Source organism: Dunckerocampus dactyliophorus, chromosome 9 (assembly GCF_027744805.1).
Source record: "Dunckerocampus dactyliophorus isolate RoL2022-P2 chromosome 9, RoL_Ddac_1.1, whole genome shotgun sequence".
Classification (NCBI taxonomy): domain Eukaryota; kingdom Metazoa; phylum Chordata; class Actinopteri; order Syngnathiformes; family Syngnathidae; genus Dunckerocampus; species Dunckerocampus dactyliophorus.
The window spans coordinates 15,904,100-15,926,522 of NC_072827.1; the positions used below are offsets into that span (position 1 = coordinate 15,904,100).

Genomic DNA, 22,423 nt, shown 5'->3' on the forward strand with positions numbered 1-22,423 from the left:
GCGTACAAGCACGTGGGGGCCACACAAAATTGAGAATCATTTTGAGTTGTTACAATGACATTTTGGCAAAATGGACCAGTGTGCTGCATTTTTTTTTCACTTTCATTTTTGGGGTGTCTTTGATTTCCCCCCTCTATAGGGTGATCATTTTCATTTCTATCAAATTATGTGGCATCATTTTGTTACTAATACATCACCCACTTATTATCAGGAAAGATATTTAAGATCATTTTCCCCCCAGTTTAGATCTGATGTGTTTTCGAAGTGTTCCTCTAATTTTTTTGAGCAGTGCAGTATACATATATTCATACACACAGTATTATGCTTTGTGTTACATTTCAGCTTTTTGTCATTGTGCCTTTTTGCTGTATTTTTATCATTTTTTCAGTTAAATTTTTTTGTTTGTTTCTGCAGTGGTACAATGACAAATGAGCCACAGGCTGCAGATGGCCCCTGAGCCGCACTGCGGGCACCTCTACTTCCGTGGATCTCGGTCGGGGTTGGGCCTGTGGCGTCGGCTTTATAAGCAAAGCACACCTCTTATTTGGCTTGTTGGCTCAGTGTTGTGGCGAGCGATGCAGATTAAGGAGAGAGGGGCTGGTTAAAGCGCTGCGACAGTCAGCCCTAAACGAGTCGTGGGTCGTCGTGATTCAAAGATTTTTTTGGAGGTGCACGTCTACGGAGTGTATTTGTGCCTTAACTTTGAGGTAGCAAAGGCAGATTTTGAGCCCTATTAATGTGCAATAATTACTGTTGTGGGCGCAGGCACATCGCTGCAGTGCGCCGTCACTCCCTCCCTCTCTCGCTCAACCTTTTTGCTAGCGCGGGGGGACGAGTTGGTGTACGAGGCGAGCCGGTGCACTAGTGTATTTCTGGGGGACTGGGCTACTTGCTGGGGCTTGCGGGTTGCTGCCTGGATAGCGGCGAGGTGTACGGGCGCGTTCAGTGGACAAAATGCGTGCCTGTTGGTCGCTCTCCTTGATGTGATAAGAATATTTTTTCAAAATGTTCTCACGATCGACCGGCAAAGTCCCAAAGATCGACTAGTATCTCACGATCGATGGGTTGGTGATCCTTGGAGTACGTCAACTGCAAAGGTACCGGTGTGCACATTCACACATAGGGTTGTGTTTTTATAGGTTACATACTTTACGTGGAAAACAGCGTACAAAACTTCGGCCCTGTTTTGTGCTTACGCAAGCTTTATAGATGAGACCCCTGTCCTTCGTGGGGGGCACTTCCAGCAGACTCTCAAGAGTCTGTTTCAACTGTCTTCCCCTTTTGCAGAATAAATATGATATAAGACTAATTTGTCATTAAGCAGTTTATCTCTTCTCTCCACGGGTGCTAATGTAAATTTTCCATCACAACAGGAACACTTTAGACATTTTAGAACCTTAATATTTGGACTAACCTTGGCAGTGGCCCAGGTGCTTGACCTCAATACGTTCCTGTTTCTGACAGGATGCCTCTTTCACCTGGCAGGGGTTGTCATAGGAACGACCATCAGAGGCACACACTGGATTGAAGCTGATGTGGGAACAGTCAATGTTGCAAACACACCTACAAAACAAGAGGTCAGTTATACAATAATTGTATGCATAAAAAAACAATCTATACCGCATAACATCTGCGGCTATTACACCATAAACTGCTGACAAAATGTAAGACCAGCCATATTCAGTCACGGATTAAAAGTGAGTCAGTAAACACACAGCAAAGCTTGCGCTCAGTCAGGATATTGGACCATTCATTGTAATGCTGTTCGGATTGTGCTCTGACACAATTTGACACAATAGCAAATAGATGTAACTTTGCAAAGAGAGACGACACAGAAGGCTGGTCTGATAAAAGACGTAACCTCACAATGGAATCAGAGATAACAAAACCGCACAATTCACTGTGTATTGAAAATAGCCTGAATGAAAAATAACTTTTAATCTGATAAAATCACAACATTAGCATACCATTACTGGTACATTTTGTTTACCGTATCTTCATGTCCTTCAACACAGTCTACTCAGCTAAGAAACACAGACATTATCTCGATGAAGTTGAATGCGTATAGCGTACTGGCATTGTGCCTGTTTCAAGTGCGGATGATTTTGCTTTATTTGTCTGTCAGCAGTGACAATAAAAGTGCTGATCCTCAGATTCAACAACAGTTTAGCAGCAATGGAAAGTTAAGTCCAATGTACATTCTACATTGAGACAGAAATATGCCTGTTTAGCTCAAATCCAGTGCAGTTGGATTTAGGCTAGGGGGTTGGTCTAAGACAATCCGAATGCCCAACGTCATGACTCGCATGCCGACATCATTATCGGCAGAAAAAAAACATATGGCTCTCTCACTGTATCGCGTTTTTTCAAAAATGGTCGCTGTTTCGTGGTTGACTATGGCCTATTATTAGTCTAAAATATTGAAAGACAATTTATATGGTGCGGAGGCCAAGTGGTTATCCGGCGGATCCTCCTCTCCAGAACCCCTGAATAAACCTTACCCTTCTTAAAAAGGGGGACCACCACCCTGGTCTGCCAATCCAGAGGCACCGCCCCGATGTCCACGCAGCGTTGTACAGTAGTCGTGTCAACCAAGACACGCCCAGCGCAGAGGGAGCTGAGCCAAAAGGCAAAGCTCTCAATTTACCCGTCGATCTATGTTCTTACCCTCACCGATGGTCATGAGCTTTGGGTAGTGACCGAAAGGACAAGATTGCGGGTACAAGCGGCCAAAATTAGTTTTCTCTGTAGGGTGGCTGGGCTCTTCCTTAGAGATAAGGTGAGAAGCACCGGCAGTCAGCCGGTCAGCTGCTGATGACGTCATAATAGACGGGCGACTGAGCTGACTTCTGGTTGCGGTTTCCATGTATTAGCAAGCTAATAGGCTGCTAACGAGAACGTTTTGGGATAAAAATACATTTAAAACACAGCTGGATTCACGCACTGCATTAATGACATGACAAGGCATGGCAAACCAGAAAATGTATGCAAACCGAACCAAAATTTTGCCTTGATTTTTTTTTATGTTAAACAAAAAACATGCTAACTGGGGTGTACGCTAACTGAGGTTCCACCGTAATAGAACAGCCCTCCTATTAATATAACCCAAATCCCACACTAGTATAACCCTAGCATTAGAATAATAATTTATTGAATTTTAGACCATTACATATGCGATACGTGTTTTAACTTGTATAGTCGTTTCAAGTAACCTTCACATTTTGTATTATTTAGTGAATAATTACAGTTCATTTCTTTTATACCACATCCTACTAAATAGAGAACAGGCTCAGGCAGGCTTTCCGATTAGATGGTAATTATTTCATGTAGTCCTCACATGCAAGGATATATTTAGGTGAAGTTTATTAGGTTCAATGTTTGCTTGTCTACATATTTAAACTGAGAATTGGTTTCAGCCTCAGGCCATTCCTCCTACGTTTCTCCTCTGCTGTTTCTCTTCCATGCATAGTTCTTCTCCTATAAAGATTTTATGCAACATGTTAAGCTTCCTTTTCCCAGTAAATCGGGCAATTGCCTGAAGGTCTTAACTATGTAAGTGACTGTTGCTTGCAAATTCCGAATAAAAAAATATGTATAAAATGAGAGTGCGCGCGTGAGAAACAGGGAAAAATACAACAGACTTCGGCTGCCACCTGTAAACACAGTGTCGGATATAATTGATCTTGAATTGCTTTATTATTATTTAATATCACACGATTCTGTATTTATGGACTTATCCACTTAAAATTTCTCAGGCAGATGTATCCATTATATATTCTGTATTTATTTATATTATAATATTGCTTTTAACTCCTGTATTGTTTATTCTTTACTGTTATCTAATTTAGGTATTACTTATTATATTTTGTATTTATTTGTCTACTATGCAGTGTTTCTGTTCATTTTCCATTACTGAATAAGCTATCCACAGCTATTACACATTCTTATTGGGTTTCCCCCCACCCTTTTTGCTGACAGAAATTGCTGACACTTTGAGAAGGGATGTGATTAAAAAAGCTCTGCTTCTTCCTATGCCTTTTCAGGCATGTTGAATTGTGCACATGTTAACATACCATGCTCTTGAATGTAACCGTGTTAAGCATGTTCGAAAGAGACAAAACCATTACCGTTACCATAACTGTTCCCAGGCAGATGCTGCTGAGCAGCGATGAACGCTAGATTCTGTAATTATGAATCAGTCATTATTCTCAAACTCTTTTCATTTTCCCTTCGCACTCACAAAGCAGCATTGCGCTGTCTTACAATTGCAACATGCACACACACACACACACACGCACACAAAAACAGAGAAATATCCTCAGGCAGACACCTTCATATCTGCCTTGATGATACAGCTCATGTTGATGTTGATTGAAATGCCGTGCAGCAATGTGTGGCATCAGCTTTCGTTATGATGATTGATCAGTGAAGTAAAAAAACATGTGAAGAAAGGCTTTGTTATGCATCACACATTTAACAGAAAGGGCCTTTTTGCATTTTTTTTTAGAAAGAATAATAACTTATGACTATGTGTTTTGTTTTTTTCCTTTTTGAATCCAAGATAGCAATCTAGCTGAATTTTAAGTGTCTGTTTTTACCAATCAATCCTACTTTTTATGGTTCATGGTGTGACAGTAATCCGTGCACCATTGGTTCATTTGTTTTTCCATTTGAAACCAACACTAAAAAAAAGCATAACGATGCGTTTTTTTAAATAAATTGTGTTTTAAACTTTAGCAAAAAAATTATTACATTTTAAATCTATTAATTAAATCAATGAAGATGAAGAAGAATATGGATAATAGGTAGGGCCGCTCCGATCGATTGGTCACCGATTAAAATCGGCCAATTTCCGTGAAAAAGCATGTGATCGGCTTATGCCGATAAATACCTTTCAACAGCGATCATAAAAGCCAATCACCTGGGGCTCGTATTATAACCTGTAGCAAGCGTCTCCCGCCCACTTGCCTTTACGTCACACTGTGTAGGCATGCCAAACCCAAACCCAAATCAATCATGCGTGGGACTGACCTGTCATTTGTAAGTGTGATATAAATTATGCACCCTGCAAAACATGCCAGAAAAATATCTTGCTGGGGTAGCACGTTAAAAAGCTTTAATTTAATACGGCATTTGAAGAACAAACACTTGACGGAACATGATGACTTTACGAGGCTCGCGATGTGATCACCACTTAGACGGCAGCTAATGTAGCCAAAACCCTGGACACTCGCCCGTATGTGCGTGACAGTCAGAAGTCTGACGCAAATAACCTGAAAAATAACTGAATTTATCGGACCATATGACCGGCGGTGGAAGATATCGGGTTTGGCGACTGCTCTCTCACTTGGAGCCCTGCTGCATGATACCTGGAAGTCCTGCTAGAACGCAGCATGGGTAATGTGTTGTCATATTAAGCCATGTTTGAGTGACTGAAACATGGTGGGAAATGTAGCATTTTATACCTGTTGCTGTTCCCATGCGTGTAAATGAACAGCACACTTGCCTTCTGTAACATTAGTAGCATGGTTATAATAAACACAAAAAACAAACAAACCAACACAACAGTACAGATACTACGTACATTGTCATTTTGGCCATTTCTCAGAAAGAAAGATAAGTACGTAAGCTTAAAGTGTCACTGACATCCCACTGACATACCTTCCATAGAGGAAGCAGAGTCTGAGGACACAAACGCAGTTTCATCACCGTAGCGGAGGTATCTGGGGTAGTCAAAACGCTCCCCAGTGGCAAAGCTCCAGAGGTGGACGAGTTCCACCCTGAATTCCTTAAGGATCTGGATGTTGAGGGACTGTCTTGGCTGACATATCTCTTCAACATCGCGTGAAAGTCGGGAACAGTACCTCTGGATTAGCAGACCGGGGTGGTGGTCCCCCTTTTCAAGAACGGTGACCGGAGGGTGTGTTCCAACTATAGCGGGATCACACTCCTCAACCTCCCTGGGAAAGTCTATACCAGTGTGCTGGAGGAGAAGGGTACGACCGTTAGTTGAACCTCGGCTAGAGGAGGTGCAATGTGATTTTCGTCCCAATGACTCGGTCCTTGTACAACCGGAGCAGTAGCCTGGTTCGCATTGCCAGCAGTAAGTCAATCCTGCTTCCGGTGAATGTTGGCCTCCACCAAGGCTGCCCTTTGTCACCAATTATGTTCATAATTGGTATAGAAAAAATTTCTAGGCACACCCAAGGCATCGAGAGTCCATTTCAGGGGCCTTAGGATCTCATCTCCGCTATTTGCAAACAAAGTGGTCCTGATGGCCTCATCAGGCTGTGACCTTCAGAGTTTACTGGGTTGAGACTCAGCACCTCCAAATCTGAGGCCATGGCTCTCGGTTGGAAAAGGTGGATTGCACCCTCTACCATGACAAACTCGTGTCATTTCCAGAAGTGACATAAGCAGAGTAACCTCTCAGCTGAAGCTGACAAATGCTTCTCGAGGTAGCTCGATGACTTTGGTAAATTTTTCATCAAAACAGTAGTCGTGTCAAACTGTTGAGTTGCTGCTGGATGTTTACAGTATCTGAATGATACCGTAAGTTTGTTTTCTTTTCCAAAAGAGGAAGGTTTAAGACAAAAATGGATGAAGCAAGTGCCGAGAATGAGAGACAGATGAAAGCCCATCTCAAGTTCTTTTTTTTTTTTTTTTGCAGTGTTCATTTCACGGATGACTGCTTTGAATGAACACCTTTACAAGATGCATTTGGCTTTGGCAAATTTTGAAAAAGGATGCTATTCTGCCCGCAGAATAGTACCTGTCGCTACGCAGGAAGTAAAAAAGACAAGAACGACCACTACGTCAAAGTTGCCACAGAACAGATCAAGTCATGTTTTGTTTTCATATTGTATTCTAAACACTATCACACCATAGCGGCAAGGCTGCAAAGCATTATATATGTTATAAAAATATCTTTTCACAGCAATATATTTACAGTGCTGGGCGGGGGCGGGGGCAGCGGCTGCTACTGTGACGAAATACAAAATAAATCAGGCTATAACGACGCTCATTAATAAGCAGATTTAACAATAATTGAAGGATAAGCAACTCCAGAGTAATTTACACTTACCACTCTGTTTTGTGACCAATCTTCATCTCAATGTCTTAAGGCTTAAGTCCATGTTCTTTCATCTCCAAATGTTTCTCCCTTCTTTTGTCCTCGAAAACTATTGACACATCGCTCACATCTTCACTATAATGACTGAAAACATCCTCTGTCTCGTGTACCGCTATGTTTGCGTAGCTGAGAGGTGTTACTCCGCCGATGTCACTTTCGGAAGTGACACTATGCTGCGACGAGTTTGTCATGGCTGCCGCCATGAACTATAGTTGTAAAATCATGTCAGTGACCCTTTAAGCATAGGGTGGATACCAGTCATGTGGTTAATAAGCTATCAAAACATTATTGTTTTGCTTACTTTCTTGTTTTTACTAAAACTTTTTGTCGACTAAATTGACCAAACATTGAAATGACTAAAATGTGACTAAAACTGATTAGCATTTTTGTCGAGAAGGCTAAGGGCCTGAACACACAGAAATGTTTTAAGTCAAAATGGTAAAGTGTTTTATCTTCTCAGCCTTTCATCCACACTGCAACAGCGGTCTGGGTAAGGATTTCCCGATCCGATATTGATATCGGATATCGTTCCGAAATCAGCCAAAAAAAACCCCCCAATATTGGTTTATATCAGCCTTACACCAAAAATTTCCGATATTGGCACTCTGGTACAGGAACTCTGTACCATACCAAATGTTATATAATGAAAATTCAGACCAAGAATACACATACGGTTACACCCCTAGTAATAATGCTTCAAATCATGTCACAGTATTAGAACAGTCACACTGTGTTACTTTGTTTTGTGTGTGCAAAAATCTTTAAGAGCAGACAAACGGAGGCAAATATTCCAGAAGTAGTTACACCAGATCCTCTGGAGATAAACTCGGTTGTCATGGCGTCAAGAATATATAATGAACATGTATAAAAGAGATACTCATTTCTCTAAAATTACCCCCAAGACAGGTTTGGGGATTTCAGTGTGTGTCTGCATTATCGTAAAAATCTAAATGAAAGAAGGAGTGGGTGTGAAACACGACGCCTCAAACCTCTCATTGTAGAAAAATTTTCCGAATCCCTCTCTTCCCAAGAGGCCGCTGTTGGTCAGTGGCTGATGTCTGGGCTGCATACATTTTTAATGTGGACTCTCACTTTCCTCACAATAGGCACTATACCGCTAGACTGCATTGCGTCAACACATCCTAATGCTCCTTGCACACACACTTCAAAACATCCAAGTGTGCAAAACACATGCACGACCACTTGGTATCGTGAGGCGATGCTAGTTTCTGTCTCTCACGTAGCATGAATTGTTGCTTCACACATTCTGCGGGGAGATACAAAGTGCTAAATGAAAGTTAGTGGTGTGTGTGAACGTGTGTACACGTCGGTTTGTGTGTGTGTGTGTGTGTGTTTGTGTTAGAGCAAGTGAGAGACTGACATGTCTGTGAGGATACGGTCTAAGCAGGATGTGTTGTATTGATTAGTTGCCTACGATTATTTCACTCCCATCAAAGCAACTCCCAACCCCCTAGACTGTCTGCTGGCTTCAGACTGTAAAAGCCACTTTACACACATACACACAAAAACACACACAGCAGCTGAGGCCACCGTACGTAGCTACTGACCTCAAAATATCAGAGCATAGCATTATTTGTCTCAAATATTCACCATATCAAAGGACAGTGCTATTGAAGTCAACAGTGTGTTGAAGGCTTCCTGCTGCTCTTGTAACATTTAATTGGGTTTGTGGCTTTTAATGAACATTTATTCGGCAATGGCACAGCTTTGAAAACACCCTTGTTCTATTTTCAGAAAGGCTCCCAAAGTCTCACCATACATTTACTGTAGCTCACTATCTGGTCCTCTCCTAAAAGCATGCGTTTTTGAGAGTAATTACAGTTTAACACCACAAATGGACCTAAATGGGTTTTTGAGGCACACTATTGATCGTTGAGGGGTAAATTGGTCATTTTGCTTACGGCCGGCTCACAGAGTGGAGCGATCTACTCAGAGGTTTTGGAAGGATGGTGAGGCTCTCTGCTAAGAGGGAAGCTAAAAAAATATATTTTCTGAGACCACATCAAAACACCAATGGGAAAATCTTAAAAGAATAACAAACAGATCAAAGCAATGTTATCTTGTCCTTCTGTGCTCTCAGCTGTATCCTGACCAAGAGTCTCAGCATCACTTCTTAACACAAAATAAACAATATACATGCGTGGGGCACCAAGTATTACTATTAATAACTAAACAATAACCTCAATTACCAAACTGAAGGAATTTTGGAGGTCTTTTCCATGGCAGAAGTTAGTGAGTGAGGAGATACTCACTCTTGTGCAATACAATTAAAAAGTACTTTGCATAAGCATTTATTTAAATCAATGTATATAAAAATGCAAATGCAATGAATGGAAACACTTATTCAACTCAGTCCATTGCATGATTTTACTCCACTGATATGCTTAAAACTTTAAGTGTTGTGCAGGAAATTTTATTTTTTTAAAAGGCGTGTGTCTATTGATTTGAATTGTCGTTTCTAAACGTACTTGAGTGGCCAGTCACCCTTATGGTATCAACTTGGCACGCTTGGAAGCCTGGATAATCAGTTAAAATAGTACCTCAGAGTATTAGTACCACCTTCTGACAAGTGGAAAAGTGTCAAATAGAGAGAAGAGCCCTCAAGGTACCGTGGAGTTTTGTGATTTTGGTCCACATCTGGTTTAGAACGCACTACACTAGATACTTTTAGCACATCAATGCAACGGTTCCTCGGTTTTTGCACATTCCTGTTTTAATAGAGTTTGATTTTCAATTGGTCATATTTTGAATGACTTTGGAGTTCAGATTTTTCTCCACCGACGTTGCCACTCCTCATCCACTCTTGTTCTTTCCATTCTTTCCATCAGCCCAAAAATCAATTTCATTCTCAGCATCAATCCAGGTTTCTGATATTGCCATTACTTTTAAGTCTTTGTTAAATTGGCTCAAATATCGCTTGATGTCACTGGAATTGACACAACTTTTTGCTGATGAAATGAATAATTGATCATTCGTTCTCAGATTTGATGGTTCTATTTTATTGTTCTTCCATGTAGTAAGTGTTGCTAGTGTTGGAAAATAAATGAGTGTCCGACTCTGTCATTCCAGTCGTTTATGTTCAATTTAGTGAAAGGTTTTAACATTCTAACATTCTTGTTCAGCAGTTCCTTGTATTTTAGGGTTGTTGTTGATAAATGTGTTCTTTAGAGTCCAGTTGATGTGATCTTTTTTGTCCAGGTCTTTGATGACAATTACTTTGGCTTCTCCTGGTCATTGCTCTATTGAAGCCACATCCATTTCACCTTGTTCTCCTGTTCTCAATTGCCTTGGTATAAAACTGTAGGTTCCATACAAACCCCAGTCATGATCACATCATTCATCTGTGTATTTTGCTCCATCTCATCCATTCTACACTTAATTTGCACTACACATTTAATTCAGTTTTACACATTAAGGAACAATTAGAAGCATACAGTATTGGACTTACAAAACATGCAGTTACATGTCACATTTTGTCAAAGCACCTGAAAAATGTTGACTGAATTGACTCGTGCGGCAGCGCCCTTCAGGGGTGGGAGCAAGTCAGTGTTTTGCAAGTCTCGAGTAAGTCTCAAATCTGGATTTCAGTCTCCAGTAAAGACATGCAAGCCTAAGTCAACTCTCAAGTCAAAGTCATAGACTTGAAATTTTTGGGTCCTTAGAAGTCATAAGCACTGTTTGGTGTTTACCAAATAAAATATCATTTGAACAATGTAACAATCAATTAAACTGGACAAACACAACCAATACATTTCGTATCTTGTTTCATTTTTAAAATTAAATAAGACCAGTGTGACAAGACATCGTCACAGAAAAAGAGTGCTGACACAGCAATAAGGATTTATGTATTCCACACATTTGTTGCTTGTTCTCAAACCTGATTGGACAGTAATAGATGCATTCAATGAGGCAGATTCTGCGGAAAAATATGTTGTTTTGCTGGAAATTACATAATACCAATTACATTAGTTGAATACCTTGAATGGGGACACAGTTTTCTCAACACACTCACCGAAAATCTCAAGTACTTTCAAGAAATCAGTGAATATGCGCAAGGGCAACTGCGGAACCCCGAACAGGCAGGGATCTACTGTGTTCTTTGTTTTGATCTGACCTGGAATGTTGTTTGACATCTTTATTCAGTTTCTTTGTGCAAAGTCTACAATCTGCAGTCTCTCTTTGTTTCAGACTCTTTCTCTGCATGTAGCACTTTCCTTTTTTTTTTTTTACCAGGCTCTCTTTCCACGCGTCCGTGATCCTTTTCATATGCTCATTCCATTTTTTTAACATCTCTATTGTTGCCTCCTGTGATTCGGATACGGAGACTGCATGGTGTGCGCCACCTTTTAGGAATTGCAATTGGTAGACAAATGGATGGGGATGAAATATTTGTTTTTTTTATAGTAACCATATATGGGGTTAACTGATATGCATCAGGAAAAGTAAACTGTTTATTTTGTGCATATTTTTTTTCAATGAGTACCACAGCGTAGGTAATATTTTCAAGAAGCCAGTGTATTAAATATTTTTCCCCAGCAAATCATGTCAGTGTTTATTTACTCATCATGTAACACGCACCTGACTAATGATCACATGACGACACAGTTGCTTTCTCAGGGTAGTTTGATTGCGCATGTATTTTGCTACGCAGGCATGTGGCACAAACCGTGTACAATTGTTAATTGCTGTAATTCATTCAGGAAAAACAAGAATAATACATAAAGCTGTTGGTGCAGCTTTGCCTGTTTTGTGATTACATTTATTGCTCTCCACTCGAATGATTAACTGGCACCTTGTTTGATTGAAATCAGCTGCTGTCTGATTGGAAGACCCTGTCATTTTAATCAAGATGATTCTTTATCCACACCGGTGGCTGGATGCCTTCTGATGAAAATTACTGGCTCATGGGTTGCAATTATCTCTCTCAGTATTTACCAGAAATATTCTTGAGGATTTGGAGAAAATGGAGAATACTACTAGCGTCTAACAACATTTACTCAGAAACTATTTTTGAATTTATCCCCATTTTTCCATTATTTATTCAGATTTTTAAATAAAATCTGTTTTGCTGCATCATTATGATTCATTCAAGCTGTATGCAATTGCTATACTGGCTACGACGTATTGAAGTTGAACTTCTAGCTAGTTAAGCATTGGAAGCACATGTTTTGCATTTACAGCCCCAAGGCTGTTAGGATTGTTGTTTTTTGCTAATGTGTGTGGAGGAGCTGATAAATGGCACCCATATCATCTGCAAGAAACTGTAAAAATGTATGGTCACATCCTCTCTGAACTACTTTTCTTTGTGTGAGCCAAATTCATTTTGGCCTGACATTGGCAAGTCCTGTAAGGATGGTAATTGGATTTCTAGAATAAGTGAAGCTCTGCTTTCTCTCTGTGCCCCACAATAGTAATTGAGGTTAAATGAAATGGTCAGCCGTGCACCAAACCTCTGCAGATGTTCAGTGGCAAGAGTGTGCTGAAAAATGAACATTTCTAATCTGAGCTCTTAGTGTTCAAAGACACTACAATTACAATAACAAAAGGGAATATCGGTGGATTGCAAGATGGAAGTGGAGCTGTTTAACTGTAGGTCACCGACTGTGAAAGAAATGTTTCAAATACATCGTTTTAATGCTAAAGGGTGTATAAACTTGAGTTGTGTAACTGAATATACAGCATGTTAGTCACACAAATCCATCATTCTTCAAACTGAAACAGCTATGTAGGGCTGGACCTATCAGTGTCCTTTGGATTCGTTGTGTTTAAAACAATAGCCAACTGCATCAAACAATTGAGGCTCCCAAAGAGAATACAGTAATCCTTTGTCGCTTCGCGCTTTGAATTTCAGGGCTTCACTCTATCACGGTTTTTCAAAAACATATCAATTAATAAATCATTCTGTTTTCGTGGCTATTATTAGTGAAAAATATGCCTATTTAAATCAATGTTACATATTTTTTGCCTAAATTAGCCATTTTCAAGCATAAAAATGGCTTCATGCACGAAAATAAAAATATAAGGCACTGAGAATACGCATTCAAAGACGTTATGATGATATGCAGTATTCCACACTGGTCACTCGGTGTTAGTAATGTTACTGCAAAGTTCGGTGAGACACACAACTTGATTGCCGGAACAACAGGCTTTTATTGCAGGGACCTCACAACAGGCACAATAATCCCGAACACGAGCTATTGTTGCAGCCGTGACCCACACCAGGTGTATGATGTCATGTCTAGAGGGTTCTAATAATGTTAAAAACTGTATTTAGCAGGTCGTAAACAGGTTTCTATGACCTAACTATGAAAAGTATTTTCTTTATAAATATGGAATCCTAAATTTACTAATCGCGGTTGAGTCTGTAGCCAATTAACCGCGATAAAGGAGGGATAATTGTACTGTGGATTCTTATACAGCAGTTCTTTCAGAACAGGATGATTATTCATTCAATGTCAACACCAAATATAGATTTGAAACGTCCTTTTGTTTACCTTATTTTTTTTCCTTTCCCAACCATTTACTGTCCACTTTTTAGCACAAAACCCAAGTTTTTTTTGTTTTTTTTTAAAATCAACTTACCAAACATCCTCTGCGTCCACATCGCACTCAGCCCCAAACTGGCAAATGTCACATGTGGATGTTTCCTTCGGACCTGCCTCTGCGGAACCCTCTCCTCCTGAAAGTAAGACATATAAAGACAACATATGTAGTGTAACTGTCAGTATCAACTTAGAACCCCAATGGTTCAACAGTCAAACAAATCTATCTAAAAATTTGAGAAAAACACAGGCCCAAAATGAACAAATATATTAAACTTGAATGAAAATGGTTGAGACAAGACAATGCAATCTGTATTTTTCAGTGTTATTTCTGTTATACGGGCCGCCTGGCGGTTGAGTGGTTAGCATGTTGGCCACACAGTCAGGAGATCGGGAATTTCCGTTGGGCATCTCTGTGTGGAGTTTGTTCTCCCCGTGCGCGCGTGGGTTTTCTCCGGGTACTCCGGTTTCCTCCCACATTCCAAAAACACGCATGTTAGGTTAACTGGCGACTCTAAATTGTCCATAGGTATGAATGTGAGTGTGAATGATTGTTTGTCTATATGTGCCCTGCAGTTGGCTGGCGACCAGTCCAGGGTGTACCCCGCCTCTCGCCCGAAGTCAGCTGGGATAGGCTCCAGCATACTTCCGCGACTAATCCTAATTAGGATAAGCGGCATAGAAAAAGGTTGGATGGATGGATTTCTGTTATACTCTGCTTTTTTATGTAGATACCCTTTGACAAGAGTATACGAGATGATGATAACCCTAAAAACCTTTTAATGTTATGTTATCTACATGTTGTATTACTCTAATAGAGCCTTGAAATAGATTAATTGCATTTCCATAAAATGTTGAACAGATCAAATGGCAATTCACAGCTTCACAGAATGCATCCATGACATTTCAAAATACCATACTTTTTCCAGACTCAGTAAATAGATATATATTAGAGTTGCAACACTTAATCAATGATTAATCGATCCAATTAATCAAAAACTATTTTGGTATTCAATAATTTTTTTTATATAAAAATATAACTATCTTCTGATCTCAGCATCTCAAATGTTTTAATTTCCTTAGTCATCCATGAAGGCAGACCGATTATCTTTGTGTTTTAGGCAAAAGAAAATATCCACACACGTCAGCTTTGACTTTGGAAAACAGTGATTTGATATTTTTGCCTTTTTTCCTCATATGTTGCAGACCAAACTATTTGTATTTGGTTCATGTTGATTTGGTCCATCTAGGGCCTAACCGATTACTCAATTAATCAAAACAACAAGCTTTCGATTAATCGACTAAGAAAATAATTGTTAGTTGCAGCCCTATTGTAATGTAAATAAATTAATTGTTTGTTTTCAGTATTCGGAATACGTATGCCATTATGTCAGCATATCATTTATAGATAATATAATAGATTCTAGCAATGTAGTGTAGCTCATACAAAGGGTTGGACGAAAGTAAGAGCAGAGAGCTGGCCATTCAACAAAGTCAATTTTCCCAAATGTTTTCCGGGATGCGTCGCCGACTATGTGCTCTCACACAAACTTCCTAGCTGCCCAAGCAAGTGCCTTAGAAAAACAGGTCAATCTATTTCTTTTTTTTAGTTATTCATATTTTATCTTTTAGAAAACAAAACAGTGGTTACATATTTTGCATACTTCCATTTTCCATACTTTTCCAGACTTGGAAAGGTAAAAATAAAATTCCATACTTTCCCTACTTTCCTGTGCATTGTTTGACAAACAGTTTTGTTTGACTCGCGAGGGTGAACGTTTACCTTTCCCAAATGTCAAATTTTACTACCCCAAAAAGGTCTATTTTCTATACCGAACCCTCGACATCCTGACTGCGAGGCCAACATGGTAACCATTCTACCACCGTGCAGCCCAAAGTTCCTAATTAACATTGAGAAAAAGAACAAAGAACTACTGAGTGATACCTATTTACATGTATCTTTTGGTCTTAAAAAAAAGCTTAGAAATCCATGAGTCATTTTTAATGAAAAATCAGCACTACAGCAACAGATTCACGTTTGTTCTCAATGCACTCCCATCAAAGAGTTAGGTATCAAGTATATCTCCTTCATCCATTCTCTCTGAGCCCTTCCGCCACTCCTACGATACGCAACTCTCCTTGCCGGACTCTCCTATCACTCTCAAATCCCCGCTGATCTTCTTGGACTCCCTCTTTTATTCCATCTTGCTGATGTTCTCACACTGTGAGTGGCGGTGTGAGGACTGGCATCAGGCTTACAGTGGCTTAGGGACTCTGCCAGCGCATATCACGCCTATGAGGGAGGGTGAAAAAAAGGCAATTTGGATGATCTGAAATTTCATTCTTCTACCAAAGAGGGTTCTGCCAGTCTCTGTACGCCTTCCTTGCGGCCCTTTCCTCAGACAAGTTCTATTTTTAAACACAAAGGGGCCCATGAGGACAACTCCAGAAAAGATAGTGAAGAGGTGGAACTTGGCATGTCATGTATTTAATCTCACACACGCACACACACATGCACAGACACCCACATCGCCACCGCCACGCATTGCTCCCTTGTCGCCTCTTTCATTTTCCCTTTTGAAACTTCTCTTATTTCTTGTGATCCCCTGTGACATACGCAGGATGAATGAGGGAGCACTCTGGTGGAGAGCTGTGACCTGATTTTATGCCAACAGCTTAAGTTGGCTTTGACTTGTAATTCAAAGGTCAAAGACAGTTTCATTTCTTTTACTTTGTGTTATGCTTCTTCCAGTCTGGATTTTTTGCATTTTATTTGTTGCTGCTGCATAGAACACCAAAATACTTTGTCTTGCAGATCCAAAAATGTGTACACACATCATGCAAGAAAGAAAAGTTAACAATATTAACCTTCTTTCAAGGTTATTATTACCTTATTGGGTATGTTTTAGCCGGCATTTATCTGTTTGTTTGTGTTCAAAATAACTTGAAAATTTCTGAATGGGTTTGGACGAAAATTTCAAGAAATGTCAGAGATGGGATATGGAAGAACTGATTAAATTTTAGGGGTGATCCTGATCACCGTCTGGATCCAGGAAGTTTTTTAAAGGATCCTTTAATATTGCGAGATAGGACCATTTTCGGCATTCGTGCATATTACTCCACAAAAAATGGTCAGAGCGCTTGGGAAAAAAAAATTCAGGACAAGTTTCCAACACGTTGTACAAAATATCAAAGATAATGGAATAATTCCTGATACCATAATCCAGAATATGAAAAAATAGGGGACCATAGGAAGACAACAAATGAAGCTATGAATATGCAACAAACACAATTATTTATAGCCAAGACACTGTGGAATCTGGAGTGTGCCAACGGATTTGTCTTTACAGATTTCAATTGTTAAGCATTCTAAAATGTTATCAATTGCAAACTGTACACCATAGATGTTTTATTAATGTCAGCCTTTAATGATTTTATGGGATGGAAGATATGTGCTTCGATGTGACTGATTGATTGTATTCTACAGAGACAGCACAAGTGAATTCCAAGAACAAGATCATGTTTTTTGAAGGCCAATGAAAATTATGATAGTTTAAATTAATCTGGTTGAGAAAATACCATATCAGTTCAGCAGAGACAATCTATATCATCCTGACAAACATTTTAACCATGGGCACAATCTTAAATCATATGCACGGACTACACTAAAAACCACCAGCATTTCTGTATGTGGAATCGAGTTGTGGAACGGATTAAGTAAGAAACCCAAACAATGTACTAAAATGAGCGATTTCAAGAAACAGTACAAGCAGTTGATGTTTACAAAGTACAAGGAAGAAGACACCCGAACCACTGTGCACGTACAATGCTATATCTAACCAGTCTTGCACTGACTACAAACTCTTTATTTTCGGTGGGTACATTGTCTGTACTCACTCACCATCAAACTGAGTCTTTGTCAACTATTTCATCAGCTATTATCAATATCTTACCATGATAAAGTTGCTTGTACATTAAACAAATGTAATGCAACTGATGTGAAACTGATGAGGGGTGGGATTAAATAAGCGTGGCTTCTTCCTCCTCATTCTTGGACATGCAGAATTGGGAATTGTGTTATGTGATGAGCTCCACTGTAATTTGTGTGCATGTTCAAGATGAATTAAACCATTACCGTTAATTTGAATGAACAAAAAAAATACAGATGAAGCATGGATATCATAATAATGTACACTGCTTATCAAAATTTTAAGATCAGTTGAAAAATTGCAAGAATTTCCATTTTTCACAGTTGGATCCTAAAGAGGTTCTAAGTAGAGCTTCAAAATGCAAAAAAGAAGAAATGGGAGTGAGACAAAAAAATTTTGAGTAAGAAATGTATTGCAAACAACCATTAAAGCGTTGTCCTGTTGAAAAACCCAGTCAATGCTCCCCAGATGAGGGCCTTCAGTCATGAGGGATCTCCACATAGCCAACTACCATATTATGACCCTGCACATCCTGAAGCTCCATTGTTCCAATGAAGGAAAAAGCACCCCAGATCAGGATGGCACCTCCTCCACTGTGCTGTGTGGATGACAACTCAGGTGGGATCTCCTTGTCATGGCAGTAACATTGGAAGCCATCAGGACCATCAAGATTAATTTTTTTCTCATCAGAGAATAAAACTTTCTTGCAGCTTTCAATGTCCCATGCTTGGTGCTCTCTTGCAAATTCCAACCGGGCAATTTTGTGGTGTTGAAGGAGACAAAGCCTTTGAAGATGTTTGTTGTTCTTCAAACCTTTCTCTCACAGATGTCTGTTTGTTATTGGACTGCACCAATAACAACCTTCATTTGGGCCGAGTATCGTCCATGTCTTGGTGGACAGCAAATCGTATCCTCCGGCTCAGGGCTGATGACATTTTTTGGGTTACCACTGTACTTTTTTCTTCTAGAACCCTCAGGATCTTTTTAGACGTTTGAAATGACTGTCTCACTGCGTCCAACGTCAGCAGCAATGGCGTGCTGCGAGTAGCCTCGCTTATGCAGCTCAACAATCTGACCGCGTTCAAAGAGAAAAAGCTTTTTTGCCTTTGCCATCAAGCGATCGTGACAGTGTGAATACCTGACAGAAAAGAACATTGAATCCATATATTTATTTTAAACTTTTAGTTATTTTAAACTTTTAAACTCTTTATATTTATAAACTAAGAGACATCCACCAGGGCCAATAGCCCACGGCTGTAAATTCACTGAGCATTACATTAAGTAGAGTTAGACATTTTTCTACCATGCATCACCCCTCACTATAAAAATGAGTCAGGTGGTTTTGTACAGGACCAAGCAAAAAAAAAAAATAAAGGCAAAACTGAAAAACTATCACCTTATGTCAAAAATCTGTGGGAAACTTGCCATCAGCCTCAGTGTCAATCATATGAAGTTAACACAAATTGTATTTCCATTATATGAAATACACAATAAGTTGGATAGTGCACTTCTAATTTGACAATTAAATCAAAGTCAAACCTTCAAGACCCTGGCTTTGGTGAGAACATTTGTTGAAATGGCAGCTTTGAGATTTTCAGCAGCGTACCTATTCAACAGGTCTCTTTTAGCTGTGGGCTCGTCACAAGCAAAATGACAGTAGCAGCAAAAATAGAATAGAGGAAGCTCTGATATTAAATATTTTTGCTCCTATTACTAATATTGCTGAAGATAAACTCTCAATACTTAATGTGCTGCAGGATTGCACCTTTTGGTCTCATTCTCTAGGTCAGGTGAGACTAGGGACGAGCCGGATACTCTTTTTAGACGAGTATTCGCTATGGATAATACATTTTTGCAGTGTACGAGCATGAAGCAAGTACAGCTCGTTATTATCTGTAATCGTGATGAAGGAAAATTTTCATTGGGTAACTACTTATGTAGTCACTCTTCATGCTCTGTGATTGGCCACACACACCCTAGACCAGGGGTGTCAAACTCGTGCCATGGAGGGCCGAGACACTGCAGGTTTTCTTTCCAGCCAGTCTCTAAAGCAGGTGATTTTAATGATCAACACTTTCAGTTTGAGGGAAGGAGCTCATCAATTAAATCACCTGCTGAAGAAACTGGTTGGAGTGAAAACCTGCAGCGTCTCGGCCCTCCAGGGCACGAGTTTGACACATGTGCCCTAGACAGACTCGCTACAGCCAGAGAGAGGAGCCGTGCCTCTCACTCTTTCACACACATACACAATACAGTGGCTCTCTGCTTGCTTGGCTCGACTCCAGCTCACGTTCTCTATTTCGCTGTATTTCGGTTTGTATGATATTTAGTTAGTTGGTAGACTTGTTTCATTACGTACGCGGTGCATTTGATATGACAGAGTTCAAAACGGCTCGTGTCATGTTGGTCACTGCCTCCACCCCGGACGGGTTTTTTTTTTTTTTAGGTTTTCCTCAGCTCAGCTCGAATCTAAAGTTACTTGGTAAACATGTTTTGTTACGTACGCGGTGCATTTGACAAGACAGAGCTGTAAACGCCTTGTATTGCGTCGGTCACTGTCTGTGTTTTTTGTTTTTTTTTCCCCATCTGCTTGCTTCTAATCTGGCTGGTGTTATAAAGTCAGTTGGAAAGTTGCTTTTGAGTAAACTACAGTGAACACGTCTGATAGATTATTTCCCTGTTTGCCATCACTGGATGTTTGCATGAATCACCAACTTCACACAGATTATTAAAAATAATTAAATAACAGAGTCTTACCGACCACTTACACACATACACAGTACACATACAGTATAGCTGAATAATAAACAACAAAAATAGCAACTTCTGATCAATCCATGTCGATTTCAGACTTAAAATAATGTACAGAATTAAGCCCCACCCATTTCAGGCTAAACCACGCCCACTTCCGGTTTGTATACCACCCACTCCGAGTACAGATAGATAATTTAGATAGGTGAACAGATAGATACAGATAGGGTGTACTTGCTCATCCCTAGTTAAGACTATTTCTTTACATTTTTTTTAAGATTTCGGCAGAGTGAAGGAGAGAAGCAAAGTGCTGGTAAAATTAGAAGTGCATTCCCTGAAACCTTAATTGAACTTTCCGTGCAGAATCTGTTTTCTTCTAGATTAATGTGGTGTTTGAACATCCAGCGGAACTGTTGCATGCCTACATGGAAAGCTCCTTTGCAGTTTTTCAAGAAATATAACTGAAGCCTTTAGAAATTGTGTTGTCACAACTTTTCTTGTAAATATAAATACTTTTGGAATACCTGTTTATTCCCTTTTTCAATGACGGCCCATTTGTGAGGTGAGCACAACAATTGTGTATGTGTTGTGAAATGTACACACATGAAACTTCAGAAGTCATCAACCCTGGAGTCAGTGAAACTTGAGTCATAATCGAGTACCCGTGAGTCAGTAGAACTCGAGTCTCCGTCGAGCACCTCCGAGTCAGGATACTTTATTGGCGTACACACGTAGCAACACCATTGCTCCCATGATTCGTTTATTTATTTTATGTTGCGATGAAATTAATCTGATTATGACTGTATAACTTGGGGGCGGACTATCGCTCATCGTTCCCCCTTTAAATTACACAACTGGGAAGCGCATGACTGGATGTGAAATTGGCAATAACACAAAAGTCAGTTGGTGACTCAAAATAGTATTCATTCCGTTGCAGAATTGTTTTCATCATAGCTTTCATCAGCAACCTTTTTTTCCCTGCCAAAAAACAATACAATAACTAATTACAACAAATGCACCTTGACAAAAACTATGACAAAATGAACAGACCTTTTTTTAAACAAATAAAAAGTAGACGAAAATTGTGGCAGAAATGAAATCCAATCGTATCTAATCTGTCTGTCATCTTGTAGACGGTATGGACAAATTAGGAATATACCCAATCACATCTACTCTATGTGTGGGACAGGGAGGTGGTGATCCAATCTGAGCTACTGTTTTTGTGAGGTAAGTGTTGGGCTGCAACTAACAATTATTTTCTTAGTTAATGAATCTGAAGCTTGTTGTTCGATTAATCGAGTCATCGGCTAGGCCCTAGACCGAGGTCGGCAACCTTTAGCGTCAAACGAGGTCAAACGAGCCTTTTGGGCCCATTTCCAACCAAATTAAAATCCGCTTTGAGCCACAAAACTTATTTGACCACTAAATTAACGCTAACCCGACATACAGTATATACAGTTTCCTTCAGCGCACTGTCATGTTCCTTTTCTGTCTTCCTGTTCCTCCAGACTATCATTCCATTGGTCCTGTTCTTGACTGTCTTCGCAGGGAAGAGCTTATAATAATAATAATAATTTCTTTCTTTTTTTTCAATTTGGAGAATATATGCATCTCTTCTCTCTTTACAATCTCCAGTGCAGTCACAATGCTAACAGCTGTACAGTAGTTCAGTTTGGAGCCTTCATCCACTTCTTGAAAGTATGTTTGCTCTGCTCAGCCTTCCGTAGTAGTTCCGAAATCGCTCCCTTACGCCCATCTGCATTTGGGTTTTTCAGAAAAAGCTGAGTGCTTGTTTTGAAATGTCTTACAACGTTACATTTTCTGGTTTTTGCTCATTTCTCGCCACATATCAAGCACATGGCGGGTAGGCCAGTGTCAGTTGACAGTGAAGGCAGAGGAATATATCCATTCAGAATTTAACTCTCCATTTTCCTCCGATATTTTACTTTCTATGAATGTATTCATGGTTATGCATAGCTTACCACAGGGGTAGCACACTGTCAAGATGTCTTTTTAGTGACTCACTGACTGAACAAACTGACCCTTTC

The 22,423-nt window shown here is 39.8% G+C and overlaps 1 protein-coding gene across 1 annotated transcript in view; it reads right to left on the reverse strand.

Annotated features, from left to right (window-relative positions):
* tmeff2a (transmembrane protein with EGF-like and two follistatin-like domains 2a) overlaps window positions 1-22,423 on the reverse strand; it is a 145,185-nt gene that overhangs the window by 18,688 nt on the left and 104,074 nt on the right. The window contains exons 5-6 of the mRNA XM_054787072.1: window positions 13,736-13,832; window positions 1,415-1,563 (exon numbers count right to left, since the gene is read on the reverse strand). Of these exons, the coding sequence (XP_054643047.1) occupies window positions 1,415-1,563; window positions 13,736-13,832 (246 nt within the window). The remainder of the gene's footprint in view (window positions 1-1,414; window positions 1,564-13,735; window positions 13,833-22,423) is intronic.